Here is a 27,374-nt window from a genome sequence, read left to right on the forward strand (position 1 = left end):
TCAGACTTCTATTTAGTATTGAAATAATAGTAGGACGTACCAGAAAAAGCTTGACAGCTCAGCAAAAAGAAGCATCTGGTGGAAGACAACAGAAAAACTGAAAAAGGCACCGACAAAAGCGGGCTCGTCTCCTCTTCCTCTCTGGGCCTAATTAGTGCATTCAGCATATTGTCCTCCCCATGGCTGCCATTAATCAACCCGTGCTCCTCATCTGTGATCTCACCATGCTTGCGCACACCAAACGGCGGTCCTGATGTCAGCGCTTCGACGGGGCGGCAGCATGGAGTCCGCAAGTTCGTCGTTTTGATGTTGCCCTATGAAATCTGCCTGGCAACAGGTGGCTATCTTGTGTACTTTTACTATTACTTGCAGAAAGTTCTTTGTGCGGCATGGATTCTATGCCCCCCTCCCGACTGAGCGTTGAGATGGCTTACCAGGCTCTTAATCTGTCCTCTCAGTGACATCACCCTCCTCTCGCACCCTCGCTAGGATCCAAAGCAACCTTTGAAGGTCTGGAGGTGGGAGGGGGGGTTAGAGACACTTGTTTAGGGACGGCAGCCCCCATCAACAGCAGCTACAACAAGCCAAGTGACAACAACAACAACGAGGAGTAGTTCCAGACGACATTGGTGACCATGGCAACAAGGATGGCCGAGGGGGACATGGAGGAGCTGGCGGACCCCGGGTTGGGCATGGACGAGGACCCAGGGGCCCACGGGATCCTACAGAGAGCCTCGCTAAAAGAGGGATACCACAGCGACTCCCTGCTGGCACCTGACGCCGACTCCATGACAGGTAGACAGCTCATAACAATATTAAAGAATGAAATGGAAGTGATACTTTGAAGGAGAAGTTTCAAGCCAAGGGTCAGAGACCAAAGTGGGTCCTGGGGTAGTTTTTCAATCAGGTCTCAGATGTTTCATGAATACTGTCAAGTAGTTAAGTTCTTAGTTAAGGGCTTTTTTAATGCTTTATATGCTATTTCACAAATGTAATTAATTTGAATGGATACTGTCAGTGTTACTGTATCTTTCTGAGACATTTGTCAGCAAATAAGGTGAGTTTGAGGTACAAACAAGTGACTGACAAACACAGGAAAAAATAGTATATTATTATATATTTTATCATGCTGTGTAAAACCTAAATTAATTAAATACTTTTTTTTGTTTAAAATCAGAATAGTTTTATATTAACATGTTATTAGATATTATGCTGTATTAAACTTTAAATAAATCAGACGCTTGCGCTTAAATTTTTTGGTTTAATATCAGAATAAATTAATAAATATTTAGTTCATTTACATTTTATTATGCTGTACAAAAGTTAGAATAAATCAGACACTTGCGCTTACATTTTTTGGTTTAATATCAGATTAATGAATACATATTAAGTTAATTTACATTTTATTATGCTGTACAAAAGCTAGAATAATGTGTTTTTTTGGCAAAATAAGAATGTTAAAGGCGACATTTCTCCTTATTAAAGCAGAAGTGAAAGAATCAGCAGCTGTCATAGATGTGGAGGTAAAAGCTCCCCTCCCCCCAATCATAAGATGACTGTGGTCATTCGTGAAGGATGTATTGCATGAGCTTCAGTGAAATCAAGACTAGAAACACTCCAATGGTTCTTTAACATTTCACTGAAAGGCAAAAGGTGTAATTTAGAATTTTGTAAAGCTCTTCTAGAGGTGTTCATATTTTTTTAAAGGTGTATTTTCATGAATATTTGCATGAGAGGGTGTTCTTTGTGCGTCTGAGTTGAGCTTTGGGCTGCTAATTCCCTTTTACAGGAGTGGGATTATGTGCTATTCTAAATCCCAATCCCCATATGGAGTGTGTGTGTGTGTGTGTGTGTGTGTGTGTGTGTGTTTGTGTGCGCGTGTACGTGTGTGTGTGTGAGGATGATGTCACGGCTGGGACGAAGGAAAAAACAGGAAATCAAAGGCCTACACGGAAACATGGCAGATTATGGGCCTGCGGTAGCGTGTTTGAACGATTATGCTGAAAATGTGGAATGAGAAAAATCTGTTTAAAGAAAGTAGAAATCGCAGTAAAAATGCTGAGAGATGATTGATAAGGAAATTAATTTTGGATGTTAATGCTGAAAGCGATCCATAATGCTCCCTTTGGCTTTAAATTGCACACATTAATACACTAAAGCAATTTGATTAGACACTTCATTAAAAAAACTGTTATGATAGCAGAAACTGTGTTGGGATTGAGGAAATATAATCGTTTGCTTGTCACAAACAAGCCGCAAAGTTGTAATTAGTATTTAACTATTTTTATCTCCTATCAATAAATAGTAAACCATTCATAAAAATGGAACAACATGAATTAATGTCTTTATATAGAGATGGGGATCGTTCACAATTAAACCGATACGGTAGCAATCCCTGGTACCTGGGAATTGATACCGGGACTCACCTTTACCATATAATGGTATTTTTGTTTGTGTTGATAAATATTAAATATTTTTGATGATAAAATAGATTTTTTTATTGCCACATTTAAAAATGAGCTGTTTTTGATATTCTGTCATATATCTTGTTTTATTATGACATCTTTGGGTCTCAATTACAGTTGCAAGTCCAAGATGTTAGATGGCAGTAGTGTATAATTTATGGTGTGTTGGCTAGTCAGTTCAGTCTTTCCTGTCCAGTATTTTGTTGTGCCCTGAAAGTGTTACTACTGTAAGTATTGTACTTGTGGCACACCGGCTGTTTGATTGTAACGTGCATTTAAGTAGATTTTATGAACAAACTTGGGGGTGTTGAAACTGCAAAACGCTAGATAATGCTAATCAGTAGTATGTCCATAGCAAAGCCAATGTATATTAGCATCAAGCTATTACTTTATCTACAGTACATTGCAGCATTTTTTTTGTGTCATTTGCTTTGTTGGCAATAAGAATTGCAACATTACCTTAAGGTAGTTTCGCTGAGGTCACTCTCAGTGCTGTTGGAGTGATCAGCAAGTGCCGAATTGCGAAGAGCTGGCTGAGTCAGCGACCGGGCGTGATGTCACGCGTAACCCAGCTATTGACACATGGCACCGTTGGATTCTACGTGAATCAGGGCCTGGTTGGGCTGGTGGGATTCGGTCGGTGCCAAAAAAGTATTGGATTTGGTAGCCTTTCCTACTCCTATACATTTGTGGCGGCTACCCGCAAATACATTACTATTGTACATGTTTGCTAGGGGTGTAATGATTAGTTTCACACATCGATTCGAATCATATTTTGAAATTGCTGATAAGATTCTGGAACAACAACATTTTTTTTTTTCGGAAAGATTCAATCCGAAATGGTTCAGTGAGTTAAAATTGATTCAGAAACTCTTTAGCAAAAAAATCAAGCAGTGTGACTGTGAAATAAATACTGCATACTGCAGGTGAAGTTTTTTATATTCCTGTTATTTCTTGTAAGAGAATTATTTACACATGAAATACGGATACAAACAAGCATGTAAATAACAATTAATGGTCAATATATTCGCATCTTATTAGAATAAAGTGCAACCAACACTTCAGGTTGAATTAACAACTTTCTGCTGTCATTTTCAACATTCAATAAAAGTACAGTAATGCTAATGAATGAGCAGTCTGTTTACCTGAGAAATGAAGTGCAACCAAATCTTTTTAGATTAAATAAGCAGCTACTCGAGGTGGGAATCTTAAGTCACCTCACAATTCAATTACAATTACGATTCAAGAGCTATGATTCCATTAAAAATCATTTAATGAAATCATCTTTAATTGGTGTATATCAATGCAGTTTGACATTTCCTTTCGTTTCACTAAATGAACGATTATCGCTTGCAACTTTTAAAAACAGTGTTTGTAAAAAGAAGCAGTTAAATTTATTCCCATCAAATGTATTACATTAATGGAGATATGTGCAAAACTGGACCATAAGTGCCTGATAGTGCGCTGCAGTCAGACCAATTTTAGAACTGTCAGCATGACTTTATTTACAATAAATAAATTGATTACTTGCATTCACTAATCCGATTGTATAAACGTTCATGTCAGAATTGCGATGCATCTAAAAATCTATTATTTTCCCCACCTCTACCTGCTACTACTCTCATTTTAATTAACAGCTATGGTGGCCCAGAAAAGTCACGACAAATGCAAAACCACAACACAACAACATAAAAGCAAAGCATAAAGCCACAACACAACAACATAAAGCCAAAACACAACAACATAGAGGCACATCACAAAAACATAAAGGCACAATACAACAACAAAGGCACAATACAACAACATAAAGGCACAACGCAACAACATAAAGCCACAACACAGCAACATAAAGGCACATCACAACAACATAAAGGCACATCACGAGAACATAAAGGCACAACACAACAACAAAGGCACAGCACAACTACATAAAGCAACAACACAACAACATAGAAGCACAACGGAAATGGCAGCGGACTAGTTTAAACAACGTACCAAGTGGTCGCTTCACGGTGGCAGAGGGGTTAGTGCGTCTGCCTCACAATACGAAGTTCCTGCAGTCCTGGGTTCAAATCCAGGCTCGGGATCTTTCTGTGTGGAGTTTGCATGTTCTCCCCGTGAATGCGTGGGTTCCCTCCGGGTACTCCGGCTTCCTCCCACTTCCAAAGACATGCACCTGGGGATAGGTTGATTGGCAACACTAAATTGGCCCTAGTGTGTGAATGTTGTCTGTCTATCTGTGTTGGCCCTGCGATGAGGTGGCGACTTTTCCAGGGTGTACCCCGCCTTCCGCCCGATTGTAGCTGAGATAGGCGCCAGCGCCCCCCGCGACCCCGAAAGGGAATAAGCGGTAGAAAATGGATGGATGGATGGATGGATGGATGGACCAAGTGGTCGCGGCGTAAAGTTGAAATGTATGAACAAAGTTAGAAAAGTTGTTGAAGTGTGACCACTTTTTCAGTCATAAATAACTTCTCCAATAATACTAATATAGTATGTTCATTCCACTGGTTTCAGCCTTTCACCTCATTCACTTGGTCGGTCTGCAAAACTTGCCCACTGTCACTTCCCGCGTGTCCGTCACGTTTCTTGTGGCTTAAAGGTGTGTTGTGGCTTTCTGCTATTGTGTTGTGTCGTTTGTATTTGTTGGGGCTTTTGCAATTGTGCCGTAGCTGAAAATCGTTGTGTTGTCATTTATGACATTGTCGTGTGCGCTTACATTTGTTGTGACCTTTCTGGGCCACCGTTGCTGTCCACCATTCTTGTTTTGATGACTAGGCGATGACGCCATTGACGGGCGGACAGAATTGAGAAACTTTTTAATGTTCTTATTATTAAAAGTGCTCAACTTTATATTAAGTCTGCCATTCTTAAATCCAATATTTTTATGTTATGGATACAATTGATTGATTGCGTTTTTTAAACAATGTTAGATCGACATATATCTTCCGGAATGCCAACTTGCCAAGCACAGATGAATGGAGTTGAATCTTAGGAACATAAATTGATAGATGTATGTAGTGGATGAATCGTTACACCCCGTGTGCTCGCTCTTGCTGAACACAACTGATTTGCCAGGGAATAAGACGGAGATTCAGTCTTTCCAATTTAGCGAGTATATGGATGGATGGATCGATATTTAGCAAGTCATTGAGATACGCTTTAAAAACAAAAAAGCAAGAGTGCGGACTTTTAAAGTTGAAGTATCACTGATAGTCACACACACACTAGGTGTGGTGAAATTATCCTCTGCATTTGATCCATCTCCTTGATCACCTCCTGGGAGGTGAGGGGAGCAGTGAGCAGCAGCGGTGGCCGCACTCAAGAATCATTTTTGGTGATTTAACCCCCAATTCCAACCCTTGATGCTGAGTGCCAAGCAGGGAGGTAACAGGTCCCATTTTTATAGTCTTTGGTATGACTCGGCCGGGGTTTGAACTCACGACCTACTGATCTCAGGGCGGACACTCTAACTACAAGGCCACTGGAGACTTTGATATGAATGCATTAGTTGCTCTTGAGGGATGGGAATTGGAAACTGGTTCGGTTACCAGTGTATCAATGTGCCATTTTTTCCAAACGATTTTCTTAAAGGGGAACATTATCACCAGACCTATGTAAGCGTCAATATATACCTTGATGGTGCAGAAAAAAGACCATGTATTTTTTTGAACCGATTTCCGAACTCTAAATGGGTGAATTTTGGCGAATTAAACGCCTTTCTGTTTATTGCGCTGGAGGCGATGACGTCAGAATGTGACGTCGCCGAGGTAATACAGCCGCCATTTTCATTTTCAACACATTACAAACACCGGGTCTCAGCTCTGTTATTTTCCGTTTTTTTGACTATTTTTTGGAACCTTGGAGACATCATGCCTCGACGGTGTGTTGTCGGAGGGTGTAACAACACTAACAGGGAGGGATTCAAGTTGCACCACTGGCCCGAAGATGCGAAAGTGTCTGCCGCCAGACCCCCATTGAATGTGCTGGAGTGTCTCCACATTTTACCGGCGATGCTAAGGCAGAAATTGGCACAGAGATGTATGGATAACCTGCAAATGTATTTGCAACGATAGTCAACGAAATCACAAAGGTGAGTTTTGTTGATGTTGACTGCCAGCTAATCGATGCTAACATGCTATTTACTGGCGGTGCTAAAGCAGACATGGCACAGAGATGTATGGATGACCTGTAGATGCATTTGCAACTATATTACGTTTCCTTCCACCCACATTTAATGCGAAAATAACACTTACCAATCGATGGATTTAAGTTGCTCCAGTGTCAAAAGATGCGAAAGTCCTGATCGTTTGGTCCGCACATTTTGCCGGCGATCCTAACGCAGCTATTCGGCCATGCTATGGCTATGAATGGCGCCATCAGCTATTCGCTCAATAGCATCAGTTTCTTCTTCAATACTTTCATACTCCAACCATCTGTTTCAATACGCTAATGTCGCTATATCTTGCTGTGGTATTCCCATTGTTTGTTTACATTGGCAGCACTGTGTGACGTCACAGGGAAATGGATAGTGGTTTCGAAGATAGCGAAAATAAGGCACTTTAAAGCTTTATTTAGGGATATTCCGAGACCGGTAAAATTTTGAAAAAAACTTCAAGAAATACAACAAGCCACTGGGAACTGATTTTTATTGTTTTTAACCCTTTTGAAATTGTGATAATGTTCCCCTTTAACGGTTTTTGCTACACAGTGCATAGTCAGGTCAAATTCCAAACTGGCGGGCGCCCAGGTGGAACAAACACTCTAAGGTCTGGTCATATTTTAAAAAAAGATATAAAAAAACACAACAGCGCTATTTGGAATAATTGCAAGGCTGCTATTTCATCAAGAGGAGGACATTGGATCAATATGCTGAAACACAGAACACACACAATGCAATAACTATAAATGAATGGCGCATTTTTGAACCGCTCCGATGTCATGGCCTCAACAGTAACCTGGCGTAAATACAACACATACTAACAAAAACTGCCTATAATTTTAGCGCTATTTGTTAGATTTTATTAAATACCTTCTCATCTAAATGAGAATGACGAGAGACAAATTCTGAGCAGGCAGTACTCGCTCCAGTTCACATCTACCTCTAGACAAATGTCACTGGGCAGTATTGTAGATGAATGTTAAAATTGTAGTCAGAGAAAAATTGCATGTTTTCCTTCCACCAGATTTTTACCCAGTCATTTCCGTTATACAGGTGAAACTAAAAAAAAATTGAATATCGTGTACTGACAATATGGTGAAACTAACATGTGATAAAAGTCATCACATGCAAAGTTAGATATGTCAAGCATTTATTATGATTTTTGGTGATCATGGCTTACATTTTTTGAAACCCCACCTTTTCTGAGATGTTTTAGTTCAACATGTGTTGTAGGAAATAATCATCAACATTATAACCAATGAAGGCTTGGCATATCTCACTTTTCATGTAATAAATTAATACCACATGATGCAACTAAATTTTACATTTTTGTTTAATTTCCACCTTTTTTTGTCAAATTCTACAGAAGAATATTTCTTATGTATTTTTTGCTTTACTATGTGCCTGTTGAGACCTCATTGTAGGCTTTGTAAGGTCATGTTACCTCTAAACTAAACTAAATTGATGCTAAACCACATTTTTTTCTTTCTTTCAAAATAAGAATTAACAAGAGAACCGTTAGGCAGGATTGAAAGTGCAATCAGAAACGGAAACATCTTATTGATTCCTATTTCTATCGCTCTCCTCAACGAGCATCTGGTGCTGCTGTGTGCCCACCCCTCCCACCCCTTCACTCCTCCTTCTAAACTCACAGGAAACGCTGTTGTCACATTGAGAAAAAAAAAAAAAGCAATAGAAAGTTCAATTGCGTTTCTAAAAATGTATTTAGCTATTCATGTTTTTTACTTACACAATTTTAACAACAACCTGGGAACTTACTTACTTTACTTAAGTAACTTTTTGGATAATTTGTACTTGTCAGAGTAGTTTAAATGCAACATATTTTTTTACTTTTACTTGAGTATTTTTGTAAAGAAGAAACGCTACTTTTACTTTGTCACATTGAGTTTCATTCTGATCGCTACATTTATTTATATTATCATCGTCATCCTTGTCATATTTATTTACAATCTATTGATTACTGCTTGCCAAGACGTACTTTGAATTGTTAGAAAGACTTCTTCCAGCGGGCACAGGTCACATGACTCCATTTCACCAATCACACAGAACCTGGCACTCAAATGACTGCAATCAAACTACAAACTGTAGAAAGTGACTTTATGTCAGACAAGGCAGTACAAATGTTTAATGTTTACTTACAAACTATGAAAAATAACATTAATATCAATCAATGTCATCTGTGTCAGTAGAAATGTTCACATTTCAGCCGACAAGAATTCTACTCCTGGCAAGAGACAACATGTTACGGTAAGTTGTAGATGTTGATTTTCTAGCTGCACATATGCTAACATTAGTCCTGTTAAAACGTCAGAAGTGATTGTAAAATGTGCTTCTTTTGTAGTACACACTGTAGTAGGGTCTCTCTGTCACGCACAGACACACGCGCACGCGTACGCACACGTGCTCCTTACCATGCAAGTGCCAATACAAAACAGCGACTAAATAAATTAGTTAGTCACCAGTTACTCAGTACGATAGTATTTGTCCCACTTAATACTTACTTAAGTAATTATTTGGATGATTACTTTTTTAATTCAGTCATTACATTACTCTACAAGCCCCTCACAATCCAGAACCTTTACAAATAGATTGTAGTGGTGTGTGAATGCTTCATTTTCAGCATTTGTCTAATGACACTTCAGATTATTATAATGAATAAAGCTACACAGCAAGTCAGATATGTGCCCTGTGATTGGCTGGTGTCAGCGGCATGGTGTAGTGGGTAGAGCGGCCGTGCCAGAAACCTGAGGGTTGCAGGTTCGCTTCCCACCTATTGACATCCAAATCGCTGCCGTTGTGTCCTTGGGCAGGACACTTCACCCTTGCCCCCGGTGCCACTCACACTGGTGAATGAATGATGAATGAATGATAGGTGGTGGTCGGAGGGGCCGTAGACGCAAACTGGCAGCCACGCTTCCGTCAGTCTACCCCAGGGCAGCTGTGGCTGCTGATGTAGCTTACCACCACCAGGTGTGAATGAATGATGGGTTCCCACTTCTCTGTGGGCGCTTTGAGTATCCAACAATAGAAAAGCGTGATATAAATCTAATCCATTATTATTATTATTATTACTCTCCAATTTAGTATAGAAAATTGCTGGCTATAGTGATATAATATAAATGTGAGCATGTTTTTAAAGCATATTATTATATGTATTTTGGCCTAAATTAGGCACTTTCAAGCATAAAAATGACCAAATGAACTACAACTATCAATACTACAATAGTATTAGTCACTAGATGAGACCAAACCAATCAGAGCGTGCTGTTCATTATCATGGCCACTGATTGGCTCAGCCTTGCAGCATTACTCTATGGGATTAAAGGAGTGTAAAGCTGACTATGTGGGTGTTATTTCATGTCCAGAAGGTTCTCATAATGTTAAAAAATGTTTTTAGAAGGTTGTAAACAGATGGGTTTTTATTTTGCTCAAGTTATGAAGATATTTAATTTACTATAACTATAGAAGGTACCTATATATAAGCAGCACCCACCTAATTTTTTAAGCCACAGATGTACACATTGAAACATAAAATATTTACACAGGCGCTTATGTTCACTCACAAAAGTAAGAAAAGACAGTGCCTGTAACACGACATAAAGCCTGCTTTTGTCGTCGTCCTCCTCCTGTGCGCTTGGGTTAACTGTTTAGGTGTCTGAGTTGAGGGAAATCAAGGTTGCTTTTTCTTTCGTTTTTGCGGCCTCATTTTTAAATGTGTGGTTTTCTTTGGTGTGCGGCATTCTTGCCTTTTGGGGCACTTTAATGGCTGTTTCCTTTTTCGATGGCCGGGCCAATTGTCTTTGGCTTTGGGCTTGTGCATTTTCATGCGTCTTCTCCATGATGAGGGTGAGTGCATAATGCGCTAAATGGCTGACTGAATGATTGAAATTGTGCGTTTGATTTAAAATGAACAATTTAATTAGTCCACCTTGACCCGTTTGGTAATTTAATTGCTCTGGGGTGATGAGGCTAAATTTATTTGCAGCATGTGAAGCTTGTGAGCCTGGAAAAATCCATAAGTTATCCGCAGCATTGCATAAAGCATTCTAGAGCCAGATGCGGCTCTTTTGATGACTGCATCTGGCTCTCAGATAAATCTTAGCTGACATTGCTTAATTAATTAATAATTCCGCTGGTAATCAGTGTTAAAAATATTGTTTAAATTATAAAACATTCTCATGCATTTTAATCCAACCATCCGTTTTCTATCGCACCTGTTCAAGATGTCGTATTAATGGTAAGAACTACTATATTTATTATTGGTTAACTTTTAGAATAACAATGTAATTAAAAAGAATAAGAGACTTATTATACTCTAAAAATGTTGGTCCTACTTAAAAAATATTATATGGCTCTCACAGAAATACATTTTGAAATATTTGGCTTTCATGGCTCTCTCAGCCAAAAAGGTTCCCAACCCCTGGTTCAAGGGGTTCAAAGCATTGAAAAAAGTAGCGGTTTATTGTCCTGAAAATTACGGTATAATTAGTTATTTGTACTTTATGGAAATTAATTAACCACGGTCAGGCCCAGAATCAATTAACAGCGATAAACAAGGGTTTACAGTGGGGGAATGATGCAGAAGGCAGATTTTACTGAACTGTGTAAAATGTGTGTGAAAAAAACATGGGAAATTTTTGAAAAAGGGAAGAAAAACATCATATTCGTCTCATCTTTGTTGTCCCAAGATCTTATTACAGCATTGGTCGAGTAAGATGTCACTGATGACAATGTTTGGAGCTAGCCCTCTACCGCTGACCAAGTCACAAGAGCGTAGGAGTCTGGATTGTGGGAGGAGCCTGAATTTGTCTTGTACACAACTTGACAATTAGGGAGTATTTTATTCAGAGAATAAATACGCGGTGTGTCCAAAGACCTTAGTGTTTCATAAAGTGGATGTGTGATTCAGTCCGAACTTTAGTGAGATACGGACTAAAATCTTCATTAGATGCTTGTTCCACTGAGTGTGTAACTAAATAACTTCCTTGCTACTCATGGAGATGTGCGGTAGACATGATGACATTACAAGAAGTAGGGGAGAACCTCAATTTCTCTCAGTGATGTGAGGCTTATGGGCTAGGGCAGAGGGCGGGGTCAGATAGGCTCAGTCTGGGGGATTATCATTGTACTCTCCAAACACACGCGCACGCACGCACACGCACTCACACACACACACACACACACACACACACACACACACACACACACACACACACACACACACACACACACACACACACACGCACACACAAACACACACACGGACAATTTAGGCTGAGGTTTTAAGCCCTGAGACGAGGATTTTAATCATTCCCATCACCGCATCCTAGCGTTGGTCAGTCAGTCGCCGTGGAAACAAGCCCAGGCTCAAAGATCAGGACGAGTACAGGCCTAGTTCTTGTGAGGTGTGTTAAACACTTTCAAGAGGCATCCAGGGAGATGAGATCCTAATGGACGCCAGTGAGATGGAGGGAGAGTCGGTCTATCTGAACGCATCCCGCGGAGGTGGAGGGAAGAGAACGGAGAGGTTGTGCTCGCGGGAGGAGAGGAAGAGGAGGAAAAAAGTATTGGAGGAAGGCCCGCAGAGACACATGGACTATTCGTCATCAGTGTCCAGTGCCTCACACGGTACCACAACTTTTGTTTGGCTCTTTGTTTACGATCCGCTGTGTCCAGCTGTGCTCTGACCTCGTTTGCTTTAGACTGACTAGTGTGAACATGAAGGTGGGGTATCTCTGTGTGTGTGTGTGTGTGTGTGTGTGTGTGTGTGTGTGTGTGTGTGTGTGTGTGTGTGTGTGTGTGTGCGTGTGTGTGTGCGTGTGCGTGTGTGTGTGCTTGTAAATCTTATAATTTATTCTGATAAATGCAAAAAATATTGCTTTTCTTATTGCTTAAAATGGTTGCCACAGGAGAAAATATAATAAATACATGCTCAGTTTTGATTGACACAATCATTTAATGTTTATTTCAGCTGAGGAGTTATTGCTTTTGGTCATGTGGATTTCTGCATGATTCCACAAAAGACACTTTAGTGGTCATATTTTGTAATACAAAAAAATCATATTTAAGGTTTTCTTTCAAGATAAAGCTTTTCATGAGTCTTAAGGAGCACACCTCAGGCATATGCAGCAGGTTAGGGTTGTTTGGCCTTGGGGGAGGTTTGTTTTTTCTAGTTATTACTGTTTGTTGAATATTGGCTGCTGTTTGCAGTGCTGCATACTTTTGATAAAATAAGGCAAACAAACAACTCTTTTTTTTTTATTGGTAGCATTTTTGTGCACGACTAACTCAATATGTGAGGATTTAGGGCTTTTGGACTGTATGTTTTAGTGATTAAGCACTGTCAGGTTGCTGAAGGGAAACCTAAAAATTTAAAAAGTGCCCTTCAGCAAAGCACTAAACCCCAAAAACATAAAGGGATTAGATCAGCAGTCTCCAAAGTGCGGCCAGCTGCTTGTTTTCTATTGGCCCGCGACACATTCTAAAAACACACTGAAGATGTCCTGGATTAGAACATCAAACCAAAAATAAAAAATGCAAATTAAAATGTTCCAAATTTCCCCAAAACTAGGATCTGATAACCAAAATGGGTCTTACCATACTATACTGTATGTGGACAGTGATGGTTTCCATGTATAATTTCATTATGAATGTGTACAAAGTTGTTGTATGAAATACTTAGTTTTCAAGTTTGTTAAAACCCGTTATAAGGTTTTAAGATGGCAGAATGATAATGATTTTATTAATATTGGCACAACCCAGCAGGCACAAGACTTTGATACAACATTGATTATACATACCGGTACATGTTCTTTATAACTGACATTGAAACAACGTTACAAAATAGTTGTATTTGTAAATTGAGACAATAACATTGGATCACAACATGACATTAAATAAATGTCGTCAAAAAGCATGTTGTCTGAACGTTGTATCTGTGTTGTAAAATATTGGTTGGAAAATTACCAAAATTCAATGGTCAAATCAAAGTCAGAACTCAACATTGATTATACGTCGTCAAAGGGCATGTTTTTTCAACGTTAGGTTTAAGTTGCTCAACGTCAGAACCTAATTCAACAAGTTTTCAACGTAGTTTTGATGTATTGCGCCTGCTGGGTAAAGAATAATACAATATTACCCAGTTAAAGGTGGTTGGAGTAAATATTTGCTTTGTTAGTTATAACAAACAGCTAAAGATGAGGAAGTTTTGTTCAGATAGATAAGCATATATTGATCAGAACCAGAATCAAATTTGTTGGCCAGGTATGTTTAACACACCAGGAATTTCCCTCGGTAGACTGAGCTCTCTTTGTTCAATGCAAGAAACAAAGAAAACGCAACAACTTGGAGAGGGTATCTACATTTTATCGGATTTAGTATCTTTGATGTAGAAAATTTACCAAAGTCATTCAATATTAATGTAGGTAGCTCTTGCTGGAAAAGGTTTGGACACCACTGGATTGAATAAGTATGTTTCATTCAAGTATTGTATTGGATTGTTTTATAATGTGCAGATGTGCCTAATGTAGGGGGAAGGTTTCAGCTGTCAATCATGCTCATAAACCCTCATCCTTAACCGAAAAACATGACGTAGGGCAGTTTGTCCTAACGAGTTGTGACCTCACAACCATCCTAACGTGACCACAGATGGTCGCAGTTCAGCGGCCAGCAACCTGGACGTGGCCGACAGGCTGACCTACCTGGAGCAGAGGATGCAGATGCAGGAGGACGAGATCCAGCTGCTGAAGATGACCCTGGCCGACGTCCTCAAGAGGCTCAACATCTCCGAGGAGCACCAGGCCGCCGCTGCCGCCACCGGGAGGAGGGTGCCATGTGCTAAAGGTCAGCAAAGATGTGTGTTAGCAAGGTTCTTATTATTATTGACACGTTCATTTTGTTCCTGTGACAAATATTGACTCTTGTCTTGTTGACTTGCTGTTTATTGGAGAAGAACTCATTGATTTCCAATCCATGTCAGCTTTCACTAAGAATGAGATATCAGGAGCAATATGGGTGTTTTGCTCGACAACTACTTAAAAATTACATATTATTTATTTTATAACTTTATTCTTTTAAATAAAAGTTTCTTATTAAGCATACAACTGGATTTTAAGACAAAATTCAGAAAAACACAACTTATAATCAATTAGGAAAATGGTCCTTCCATTAGATAATTGTCATTGAGTTAGACTAAAACCTAGGCTGAGATGAGTCATCATCACCTCACAGGATTAGAGTCAATAATTATGGGAGGTGTTCCTAATGTTCTGTATCTATGGGTTGTTAAACAATTAAATTATTTTTTGTTATTCTTAATTTTTACAAATTTCAGACTGGACAAATATTGAAATACATTACATGATTAAGTCTATAAATGTGTAATGCTGGTATCATCATCGTGCTTAAGGTCATCTGAATAATAAAAAATGACTTTTATTTTATTTTATTTATTGAGGTATATTCTAAAAGTTACCAAATGTGAATTATTGCTTTTGAACATCTATTAAAAGGTGGGGTTTAACATGTTTTAAAGATATATTATATTTTAACAATTATAATCACAATAATGTAATATTTTTTGAATTGCCATGAGTTTTTTTAGATGTACCTTTATGTTTCTATGTTAATATATGATGTAAGACACATACAGTAAATCCTCCATTATCACTGTTAAAATGTTCATGGCCTGACCGTGCAGTGCTGGGGGGTGGAGGAGTGTGCATCTGACCCCGAGAAAGATGCTTCATCAGTATCATGCTTCAAACCCCACTTTGAAAAGCTGTGCACTACAAAACGTGCTCATTGTAGCTATTATTCCTGACTTCCAGTGTTTTGTATGTTGTGCTTCTAAAATAATGTTGCTGATCAATTTGAAATGCATCATTATTTATTGAGTTTTTTTCATTTTATTTTTCAGTATCTAATGGTTCAAGTGTGTCACAAATGTCTATAGTTTAAATAAGGATTTTCTTTTTTTAAATTATATTTTAAGACAATTTAATGCACTTTAAATATGTTCTGTTACAGACTAGAAAACAATGTTGATACAATTAGTATTTGTTGTAAGTGGATATTTCTTTTTTGTTTCTTTTGATGTTATAGAATATAATGTTGTGCAGGAGTGTATAATTTTATAGACAAACGATACTATTCATAGTCACAGCGGCAAGTGCGTGGGGGTAGTTGCGTAAAATATTTTCTTCTTCCTAGGGCAGGCGTAACAGAAAATAGCACTGCTTTAATCCAATATAGTAATGCTGCCTGAGCCAATCAGTGGCCACGATATTGAACGACGTGATCTGATTGGTTTCGTCTCCTATAGTTACTATTGTCGTATTGATATTTTAAGTTTGTTTAGCCATTTTTTTTAACTTGAAAATGCTTAATTTAGGTCAAAACAACGTACAATACGCTGAATAAAATCTAGCAACAGAGAGACACTGCAAACTTTGAAGCGCAATGTGACCAGAAGACAACTCGGTTCACACTGCTGTCTTGGATCCGCTTTGAACTGAACTCTTGCGGCTGTATTGGAGCCACTATGGATTGAACTTTCACAGTATCATGTTAGACCCGTTCGACATCCATTGCTTTCGGTCCCCTAGAGGGGGGGGGGGTTGCCCACTTCTGAGGTCCTCTCCAAGGTTTCTCATAGTCAGCATTGTCACTGGCGTCCCACTGGATGTGAATTCTCCCTGCCCACTGGGTGTGAGTTTTCCTTGCCCTTTTGTGGGTTCTTCCGAGGATGTCGTAGTCGTAATGGTTTGTACAGTCCTTTGAGACATTTGTGATTTAGGGATATATAAATAAACATTCACTGGATGTAATAATATTTTCATATATATCTGTAAAATGTATCCATTATAATATTTATCTGCTCACCCCAAGGGAGGCCGGTCTCGCTGGCTTTGCCCTACAGACCTCCCATTGTGACCTCCACTGGCGCCAGCTTGAGGAAGAGCTCCACACTGCCCTCCAGCGCCACAGGCAGAAACTACAGCCCAACGCCGCCGCGCAGGTCTGACTGCTCCTGTGCTGTCATGAGTTATTATATTCTTGTTAAAAAAGAACATATTACCGGTACTTACCTATTTTGTTTTCTTTCTAGAGGGGTCATGAGCCCAGCAGGAAGTATGAAGGACAGTCCTTGTAAGACCCACAAGACACCCCCATCCTCGTCAGCTTCCACCTGTAAGACAGCCAAAGAAGGGTAATAACGTTTATCTTTGCTGCCGTTAATAAAACCTAACCACATTAGAGGCACATTAAATGTAAAGTAAGGGTTGTACCTTTCACATTTGAACTGATATCGGGAATAAATAACGGTAGTCAATGGTACAAATTTTTGTTACTTTTGTGTGAAATTATGTTGTATTAAATGTTTGTTTTAAAAATACAATTAAAAACGGTAGCATTAAACAGTGAGTTGGTAATGAAATGTGTGCTGTCCAGTTGTTATAATTTGTTCTTACGCGTCTAAGTATTATTTGCAAGTATGCCTTCATTCATTTTATTCTAGATGTGTTGCCGTAGTCAGAAATAGTCTTTGCCATTAGGTTGACTGTGCCAGTCTTGTTTTTTTGTTGAGTTCTACAAAGTGTTTATACTGTAAGTATTGTACTGATTACACACCAGCTGTTTGATTGTAACATGTTTCTTAGTTGTAGTTTTCATTACGTAATTTGAAGGTGTTGAAATCGCCGTGTAAAATCGCTAATGCTAATTAATAGCATGTATATGGGATTTTCAATGTACTTTAACATCGAGCGAGTGCATTTTAAAAAGTGGAGAGATGCTTTGGAGTACATTCTATCAGGCATGCTTGCTTTGTTAGTCCATTTAAGTTCATTAGGTCTTCTGAGAATTACGTAATTTTCATTTTTAGAGCCCGAACTGTGTGTTGATTTCGTACCTGACGGTTTCAGCTACAACTGTGGCCTTCGTCAAAGGTTGTCATGTGATTTTGATGTGACATGTCTGATCAGCTGATTTAAACAGTTGTCTTCCTGTTTGAAGTAGCAAGCTGACTGCGCCATCTGCAGTTTGACTTCATCAGAACTGTGTCCCAGGTGTGGAAAAATTAGTAAGCCTCCTCGTCCCGGTTCAACACACAGGTCCTGAATACAACAAAAAACACAACATAATTCTTAGAAGACTGACTGAACCTAATTAGACTACTGAAAGAAACTCATAAGCAAACTCTAAAAGTTCCACTGCATTGAGCAGCTGGAACAAGGATACTCGTATACCTAAGACACACGCACAAACTAAACAGGTTACAAAGTCACAAAGATTCACACAAAAAAAACAAGGCAACAAAGTCACATGGATCACACAACAACAAGGAAGTGGGTGCATATCATCTCCAAATGCTCGCTATCTACCATCAAGCAGAGCGTGTTAGCGCGAGGGTTGAACTATGCAATAACACCTGAAAAATCCCCTACGAGTATTTCATTTTAGCCACAGAATTAGCATGTAAGGCAATAGAAGATCAGGGAAAGAAATCAAAGTTAAGAAACAATATCACAGGCATTTTAACAACCGCTGGGCTACCTCCTTGAAATATGACAAAGCAGGAAGTTAAAGCAGCACAAGCGCTTGCTAAAGATAGTAGCATAACAATCCTACCAGCAGATAAGGGGAGAGCCACTGTAATGGATTCAGAACAATATGAGCAACACGTGAACACCGGCACAGCATTTAACATCAGCAAGAAAGAGCATAGAAACGAATGTTAAAAGGCAACATCAAAAGTGTGCACACGCGCCACTAGACAACAAGCAGAACAACAACAGCTGAAGCCTGCCATATCAGACCAGTGCAAGAGGGATACAAACACCGCCGTTGGATTGAGAAACCATCAAGATCTGGAAGCGCATCCCCCAGACTGAACCAGGACAAGGGGGCATACCAACTTTCCCACACCAGGGACATAGTTCTTAAGAAGTTGGACTGCAGGAAGACAGCGCCAAAAAATTAAATCAGCTGATCAGACATGTCGCATCAACATCACATGATAACCTCTGAGGAAGGCCATAGTTGTAGCCGAATTTTTCATGTGCGGAATCAACACACAGGTCAGGCTGTGAGAAAAAAAAATACAAACTTTCTTTTGTTATCATGAAAAAATGACAACATTACTGTGAGGCAGTCCGCTATACGTCTGTTTCCCCGGAAACTGCTTAAGGCGGTGCTGAGTCTGCAACCAGATATGGCGTTATGTGAAAAAAATTTATTGAATGATAGTACCTTTTGGTTTTACATGAATTGGTGCCTGAAGGAAAAGACAGAATTTGGTCAGTACCTATTAAAGCAGGTGTTCTTAACCTTGTTGACCTCAGGGCCTAGCTTTTCCACGATGAATGAACCCAGGGCCCACTCAATTATTGACTCTAAATTTATAATCTTACGTGTGTTTTTAATGGTATTCAATAATTATATCTAATTTACTTACAGTTTAATGGGATAAACCTTGTCAAATGATATGAAACCACGTGTGTCAATCACGGCTGATTACAAAAATAAATAGTAATCACATATACTGCAAAAGACAGGACTGAAACTGGTTTAAAAAATACATACAATTATGCAGTCCTACAATAAATAGATTCTAACCAAATGAATAATAAATGATAATAATTAAGGTGCAAATGAACTTAAAGCTTCACCATTTTAGACAAATCTTTTGCGCTTAAGAAACTTCTGTCTTAAATTCCAGACTTTTTTTGTTTGTTTGAGATTGCCATTACTGCCAGAAGTGGTGAAAAGGCATATTACAACTGAGTACCGCTGAGGCCCATACAGACCACAGCTTAGAAATATAAAAATTTTTGTGGCCCTCGAGAGGGAGCTTGCGGCCCTACAATCGGCCCTGGCGCTATGGTTGAGAAACATGGACACCATTGTTGAATGCAAATAGACATGAGAAAGACAGGAATTGTCACTTTGTCATCTATTTAAATTAGGGGTGGGCAAATTAATGCGTTAATTACGAGTTAACTCATCAATCTATTAACGCCGACAATTATTTTATCGCACATTTGCGTATGTTGTTTACATGCTTTTATTTTGTTAACGCCTTTTCTTAACAAGATGGCGTCGCCCGGATGCGTCGAGGGGCTCTTGGTAAAGATGGAACATTCGGCAAAAATACCGGACAATTCTGCAAATTTCACTCCGGGATCACTTACGACCGCCAGACAATTCTGAATGTGGATAGATCGGGCCGTTTTGGACTGAATGACGCGTGCTTGCTAGACCGGCTAGCTAGCATGGGAATACTTTGCCGGCTACATCCAGCGGCCTGTGAAGCAGCGGACTATATGTGTTGTCTGTCTGTTTATGAATAATGCAGACGAGGAGTGTTGGCTGAGTTCTTAACGTTTGCTTTCAGAGCGTGCATATCACAACATACAAGATGCCGTCATGGCGACACAACCTTTACCGGGCTACCGCGCATGCTCGTCACTCCTGTTGCATGCCGGGTAGGGTAGTTCTTTTTTTCCCTGGCTCATAACATCACAATGTAGTACCATGTATATGCGTTCAGTTTATCAAAGCACCAAGCAAACAATCGGAAAATTCCCATCATATCAATTCTTAGATATGGTCATAATTATCTTAAGTGCACTACGCAGAATAAACACAACATTATTCATATTGCTACTACGGATAATTTGATCAAAAATTCCCTAAAACAGCCCACTACCTATAATATAGGATTTTTAAACATAAGATCCCTGATAAAAAAAAAAGTTTCTGCTGTTACCTCAGAAATTGCCTGTTCAGATGTTATGATTGTGGCTCAGAGATTTGTATGTAGATTATATTTATTTTCCATAACAAACAGGATAACTTAAATACCCTGGCAGTGGCAATAAGCTTAAATGTTTGTATTTACATTTTTTGAGTTGATTTTCATAAAATATGCTGTTTAACTGCTACTGTTCGACAAGGACCGTTTTAAATTGTGTTTGCACAACAAATGTTTTGGCGCTTTTGTTCATGTGGGAGAATATTCCAATAAAGGTGCACTACACACTACTTTTGAATTCATTATTGGGCTTTGCGTATCCAATGCAGTTAATCGCGATTAATCGGAAAAATAGTGCGATTATCTTCGATTAAAAATGTTAATCGTTGCCCAGCCCTAATTTAAATATATATATATATATATATATATTTTTTTAATTGATTGAAACTCAATCCATCCATTTTCTACCGCTGGAGCCTATCTCAGCTGCATTCTGGCTTTTATTAGTAGATTGCACAGTACAGTACATATTCCGTACAATTGACCACTAAATGGTAACACCTGAATACGTTTTTCAACTTGTTTAAGTCGGGGTCCACGTTAATCAATTCATGGTCTTGTTCCAAATAGGGGCAGCAGGTCAAGAGAGGGATCAGTAACTTCAAGTAAGTCAATATTTTTAACAATAATATAAATCAGATATGTAAGCTGTCACATTTTACACTCACCAACATTTGTGTATGGTCTTACCATGCAGGCACAGGGCGAGTGACACGGTGCAAAGGTAGGATTGAACCCTGATGACACGCTACACGAATAACATTATATTACAGAACCCCGGATTTCACATTAAACCTAACATTTTTTGCCACAAATACACATATGATTATAATAGAAAAAGTCAAATGTTGTAATTTCATGTTATGTTATCATTTGTGCAGTCACAAAATTATAAGAACAAGAACATAACAAACACTTTCTACCTTAAACCAATAAAACAAAGACAATTAAACACATATTATTAAAATAAAATATTTTATAAAATTATAATAATTTTATAATAACACAACATAAAGGCAATTAATTGTAATATTATTCAATTACCAGAAAAAACTCAACACTGTCATTTACAAAAAGTGTATTCAAAAAAAAAATCAACTAGTGTATTGAATTAAAGTCAGTCTGCTATATTAATAAAACATTTAATTTCAATGTAATTATGTGTGTAATAATTGACTACAAGTATTACTACTAACACACATAATAATAGTGGTAAATTTACTACGATTTACAATAATACAGACAACTCGCTTCCATACGGTATTTTGAATACATATCCACTCCTCTAAAACTACTGTGAATAATGTATTTTGTAAAATGAACCTACAAAAAAATAAAAATGTGTTGTAATTTTTATTTTGTATTAGTAAATGTTTATTTGTTTAACATTTGATGATCAAAGATACATTCCTATTTTGTGAATAGCATTTGAGTTGTGTCCCTGTGTCCATCCTCAATTTATTTCCACATCTCACCATGACTTCTTTGCCTCCCACTTTCGCCTGTTTAATTTATGCCCCGCCCCTTTTCCCATCACTCGTCACCCTCCTCATCTCATGCCACCACTTCACTTAGTGACTATGCAGATCTATCTGAGCCCCCTCGCAAGAAAGACTGGGTCTTCTGAGACGGCCACGTCCGCCCCGACAGTGCCTGCCAGGGGCGGCGGGCCAGGGGTTGGTGGCGGACCGGGCAATCCTCAGGCAAGGGGCGGTGGCAAGACAGAGGCGATGAGGAAGAACCCCTCCTTCACTTTAAACCTGCAAAAGACCACTACTAACAACAACAAGAACACGCAGCAGTACGCTCCAAACTGCACAAGTCCCATCAAGTCGCCCAGTCAGTACTTTCAAATTTGTTACTGAAAAATCAAAACATTTATGTACCTTCCAACACCGGATTTCTCGGTCATAAAATCTAAAACTCATTTATTTGACAACATTTGGCCTACTATTGAATTAAGTTAGCTTAAACAGGTTTGCTCATCTTCTATTTCCTCGTTATTTGTTATTATTGCTTTGTATGGCGTGTGTGTATGTGTGGTTTTGCACTGATTGTGTGTTTTATTTGCTGTGCTGTAGTCAGGCTTCCACATTTGGGATTTGCTAAGAAGCAGTATTGTACTTAATGTGCTACTGTACTATATGTACTAGAATGTAAGGATGTAAGAATGTTAAGTGAGTCAAAATAAATGAACTGTGTTGTGTTATGTCTATGTCGTTCTTATGTTATTATCTATTAAATGCAAGAGGACAAGTATTAAAATCCATAACTGCCTCTTGCCAATGCCTTAATTCAAGATTAAAAGACCCATAGCGTCCAAATGACGAATGAACAACTTCCTCTTAATGTATTGTTTGCTCCTAAAAATTAATCAGTCAGTCATCAAGGGCTTTGAGTCACTAAAGAAATGCGCTATATAAATATAATTCACTTCACTTCACATTCGCCATATTATCAATTAGTTTTGTAGTAATGGGTATATCACAAACTGTACTTGGAACACCCCCTTTTCATTGCTAGACTTGATTTGCAGCCCCCTCCTGGTGTGAAGTCATCTACAGAACTGGAGCCCATTTTCCTGCATGGACCGTCTAATTAGGGACATGTATAACTATTATTTTGATCACTTAATTGCATGTTTTTGTCGCTCTGCTCCATGATTACTTTAAAACTGATATGGTTAAGATAATGACCAAAAAAGACATAAAAGAACTGCCTGTCACCGCCGGCTGCCATCTTGTGGTTTGTGTTCAGTTTGCAATTGTTGGTGCAGCAGACCTGGCTCTTATTGTTTGTCTTTTTCCTAGAGTTCCTGTGTTTCCCAGTGGGCGGAGTTGTGAGACGTGCACAGCTGTAGCCAATCTTCACAACACTATTTAAGCAGCACCGCAATAGCTGAATGGCACTCGGCAATTTTACTCCGTTGACTGAAGACTCCTAGACTCCTTGCATGTTCACCTAAGTGCCTCCTAAACTATTTCCTGTTCCATTCAGCTTGGTATGTACTTTTGTAGTTTGCACGTCTTGCAACTTTGACCCTAGTTTCAGTTAGTTTATAGTTTAGGTTAGTCTTTTATTCACGGTGCTCTCTGTGTTCTCCTTTTTCGCACCGTCGTCTTTTGTTACATGCCAGTTTTGGATTATTGCTGTTATTTGTTACCTTTTGTTAAGTAAAGAATCATTTACTCTCAATTCCATCTGCATTATTGGGTTCCTCTTTTCCACTGTTAATTGAACTGTGACACTGCCATTTCCGTACTTCCCTGCTCTTCCACAGACACCATAGCCCATGGGTGTCAAACGTACGGCCAGGTTTAATCCGCCCGCAAGATTAGTTGGCTAAGTATAAAAATGAGCTGCAATTTTTTAATTAAATAAACTGTTGTCCTAAATGTGTCCACTGGGTGTTGCAATAGCAATTCAAATGTAATCCACATGACACTATTTAAAGATGACGTGTCAGCTGACTTTAATGCCTTTTTGATTGGCTGACGCTACTCTGATCAGCGCAGGTGCAAGCAATCATTTTGTGGCTGGCAGCAGATGGCGGCAGACTGATGCTGAAGCAACGCACAACACCTTTTTTCATTGTAAATTATTCACTCGACGGCTAAACTAACGAAACGGTTAGATCCAAAGATGATGGTCAACAGGACCATCATCTTTGTCGTAAGAGTTCCGTGCATAGCTCGCAATTGTTTGACACCATGATGTGCACACTGAATTCCATTGAACACATGTCTGTTTCTGTATTTGTTGTTTGTTTTATTAGATTTTATGCTTAAATCTAAAATTTACTATTTTCACATTGGTTAAGATTATAGTTATATTACCTTGGTTTTGGCTAAGGTGTCATTGTGATAGTTTTTTTTCATATTATAAGTGAGATATTTAAATGATTATGAGTTTGACAACTCTGCCATAGCCTGTGTTTCCTTATTTTCTCTTTCAACATGTCCTCAAGCATCTTGAGAAGAAAGCTCAGTAGAAGAGGATTCAAAGTGTGAATTGTGAATTATATTTATATAGCGCTTTTCTCTAGTGACTCAAAGCGCTTTACATAGTGAAACCCAATATCTAAGTTACATTTAAACCAGTGTGGGTGGCACTGGGAGCAGGTGGGTAAAGTGTCTTGCTCAAGGACACAACGGCAGTTACTAGGATGGCGGAAGCAGGAATCGAACCTGCAACCCTCAAGTTGCTGGCACGGCTGCTCTACCAACCGAGCTATGCCGGTTGGTAGATAGAAAATGAGTGGCTTACCTTCTTTTCTTTCATTTTTGAACACTGTCTATGTTCTTCTTTCTTCCCTCGAGGGTGCTCCTGATTTTCAAGATTGCATTTTTCACCTCCAAAGTCCAACCAAAAATCCTTCCTCTATTGAGTCAGAATCAATAATATTATTGCAGCAAATTACACTCCTCCATTTTGTGCAAGTCAATTGGAGAGGAGAGGTCAATACTTTACTCATATTGCCAACAACCTGCAAAAACACATCTGGAGCCCATTTTTGATAATTCCTTCAAATTCTGAGCCAAACTATTATGATTTGAAATGAAGATGCTACCAAAACACATATTACCCAATATGAAATTGCTTCCAGTCCTCTGTAAGTGATATCAGCAGGCTAACAAAGGACCGCCCACATTTTGGAGCTAATGGTGGGCGTTCCAAAGTGTGCTGACAGTCGTTAGAAAACAAGCCGAAAATCACTACTGTGTCTATTCTGGGGAACTTTTTCCTGTAGACATTATTTACCATGCAATAAGAGCCAATTTTTAGCATTAGATTGGATTGTTTAATAAAAAGTGTCTTCGAATAGTTGAGAAATATAATCTTAGAGAAAAATATAATTTAAAACATTTGTATGCACATACAGTACAATACTTAAGACCTTCAGTATATCAGTATGTGGAATTAAATTATGGAATGGATTAAGCAAATAAATCAAACATTGTACTATGATCCACTTTAAGAAACTCTTCAAACTTAGTGTTTACAAAGTACAAAGAAGAATATCCATGATAAGCATTCTGACTTTATTTCATCTATCCATTCAATTTCTAGATACTCTTATTTATCGCACCATATGAAATGTAACTTACTTCACTAATTATTTATTTTTTTTAAATGTTATTACTTGAGTATAATGTGAATAAATTGAGAACAGGAAGTGAACAAAAGTTTTAGCAACTTCTATGTAAAGGAAAAGGGGTAGGATTAAATAAGCTCTGCTTCTTCCTACTCCTTTTCGAACATGTTGAATAGAGAAACTGGAAAGTGTGATGTATCATGTTGTATGCATGCATGTTGGAAATTAAATCAAACTCAAACTATTCGACCATTTGATTAGACCGTCAACCTTGCAGTCGAATCGTCATTAGCTTCTATGTTGACATTTCAACACAATTCAAATGTCATTGTGTTTATCCATAGGCTTGCTGAATGTTATAAATTAGGATCATGAGTCAGGACAGAGATATGGTGTCCTCTGGTGGTTATAAAAAGCCACATAAGTATTATACCAGGCATGTATACACTATTACAGCTATATCTAACATATTTTGCTATTTATTCCCGTCAAATGTGAAGTGAAGTGAATTATATTTATATAGCGCTTTTTCTCAAGTAACTCAAAGCGCTTACATAGTGAAACCCAATATCTAAGTTACATTCAAACCAGTGTGGGTGGCACTGGAAGCAGGTGGGTAAAGTGTCTCGCCCAAGGACACAACGGCAGTGACGAGGTTGGCAGAAGCGGGAATCGAACCTGCAACCCTCAAGTTGCTGGCACAGCCACTCTACCAACCGAGCTAAACCGCTGTAAATGTGTTACAGTTATGATATACATCATTGCAGTGGTTCTCAAATGGGGGTATGCGTACCCCTGGGGGTACTTGAAGGTATGCCAAGCGGTACGTGAGATTTTTTTTTTTTAATTCTAAAAATAGCAACAATTCAAAATCCTTTATAAATATATATATTGAATAATATTTAAACAAAATATGAATGTAAGTTCATAAACTGTGAAAAGAAATGCAACAATGCATTTCCTACTGGGTCATCATTGTCACCGACGTCCCACTGGGTGTGAGTTTTCCTTGCCCTTATGTTGGCCTACCGAGGATGTCGTAGTGGTTTGTGTTGTGGTTTGTGCAGCTCTTAGAAACACTAGTGATTTAGGGCTATATAAGTAAAACATTGATTGATTGATTGATTGAACAATGCAATATTCGGTGTTGACAGACAGATTTTTTGTGGACATTTTCCATAAATATTGGTGTTAAAGATTTCTTTTTTTGTGAAGAAATGTTTAGAATTAAGTTCATGAATCCAGATGGATCTCTATTACAATCTCCAAAGAGGGCACTTTAAATTGATGATTACTTCTATGTGTAGACATCTTTATTTATAATTGAATCACTCGTTTATTTTTCAACAAGTTTTTAGTTATTTTTAAATGTTTTTTCCCAAATAGTTCAAGAAAGACCCCTTCAAATTAGCAATATTTTGCACTGCTATACAATTTATTAAATCAGAAACTGATGACATAGTGCTGTATTTTATTTCTTTATCTCTTTTTGTTCAACCAAAAATGCTTTGCTCTGATTAGGGGGCACTTGAATTAAAAAAATGTTCACAGGGGGTACATCACTGAAAAAAGGTTGAGAACCACTGCTTTGTTGCATTTATTCATCCATCGATCCATTTCCTACCGCGTGTCCCTTTTGGGATCCAAGGGGGTGCTGGAGCCTATCTCAGCTGCAGTGGGGTGGAAGGCGGTGTACACCCTGGACAAGTCGCCCTCATCACAGGGCCAACACAGATAGACAGACAACATTCACACTCACATTCACACACTATTCATCCATCTAAAATAAAAATAGAAATCAGATTATCATTTAAA

At 38.6% G+C, this 27,374-nt stretch overlaps 1 protein-coding gene across 4 annotated transcripts; it reads left to right on the forward strand.

The window, feature by feature from the left end:
* The first annotated feature begins 211 nt into the window (after nucleotides 1–211).
* Nucleotides 212–23,530, forward strand: LOC133553164 (echinoderm microtubule-associated protein-like 1). Of its 4 annotated transcripts, none has more exons than XM_061901060.1 (8): nucleotides 11,866–12,276; nucleotides 14,296–14,490; nucleotides 16,537–16,666; nucleotides 16,757–16,858; nucleotides 20,045–20,135; nucleotides 21,035–21,069; nucleotides 21,162–21,188; nucleotides 22,051–22,196. In XM_061901060.1, exons 1-8 carry the CDS (start codon nucleotides 12,099–12,101, stop codon nucleotides 22,058–22,060), a joined length of 768 nt encoding a protein of 255 aa, XP_061757044.1. In that variant the 5' UTR covers nucleotides 11,866–12,098; the 3' UTR covers nucleotides 22,061–22,196. The 4 variants fall into 4 exon arrangements, with proteins under 4 accessions (XP_061757042.1, XP_061757044.1, XP_061757043.1 ...); XM_061901059.1 differs by having other exon boundaries at nucleotides 11,867–12,276; nucleotides 22,040–22,242; XM_061901058.1 differs by lacking the exons at nucleotides 11,866–12,276; nucleotides 20,045–20,135 and adding an exon at nucleotides 212–795 and having other exon boundaries at nucleotides 22,040–23,529.
* The last annotated feature ends 3,844 nt before the right edge of the window (nucleotides 23,531–27,374 follow it).

Source organism: Nerophis ophidion, linkage group LG05 (genome assembly GCF_033978795.1).
Source record: "Nerophis ophidion isolate RoL-2023_Sa linkage group LG05, RoL_Noph_v1.0, whole genome shotgun sequence".
Classification (NCBI taxonomy): domain Eukaryota; kingdom Metazoa; phylum Chordata; class Actinopteri; order Syngnathiformes; family Syngnathidae; genus Nerophis; species Nerophis ophidion.

Coding starts and splice junctions, on each gene's coding strand:
- LOC133553164 (XM_061901057.1), top strand. CDS start 12,099: ATGGACGCCAGTGAGATGGAGGGAGAGTCGGTCTATCTGAACGCATCC. Junction 12,277..14,295: donor AGTGTCCAGTGCCTCACACG/GTACCACAACTT, acceptor ACGTGACCACAG/ATGGTCGCAGTTCAGCGGCC. Junction 16,859..21,034: donor TGTAAGACAGCCAAAGAAGG/GTAATAACGTTT, acceptor TGTTCCAAATAG/GGGCAGCAGGTCAAGAGAGG.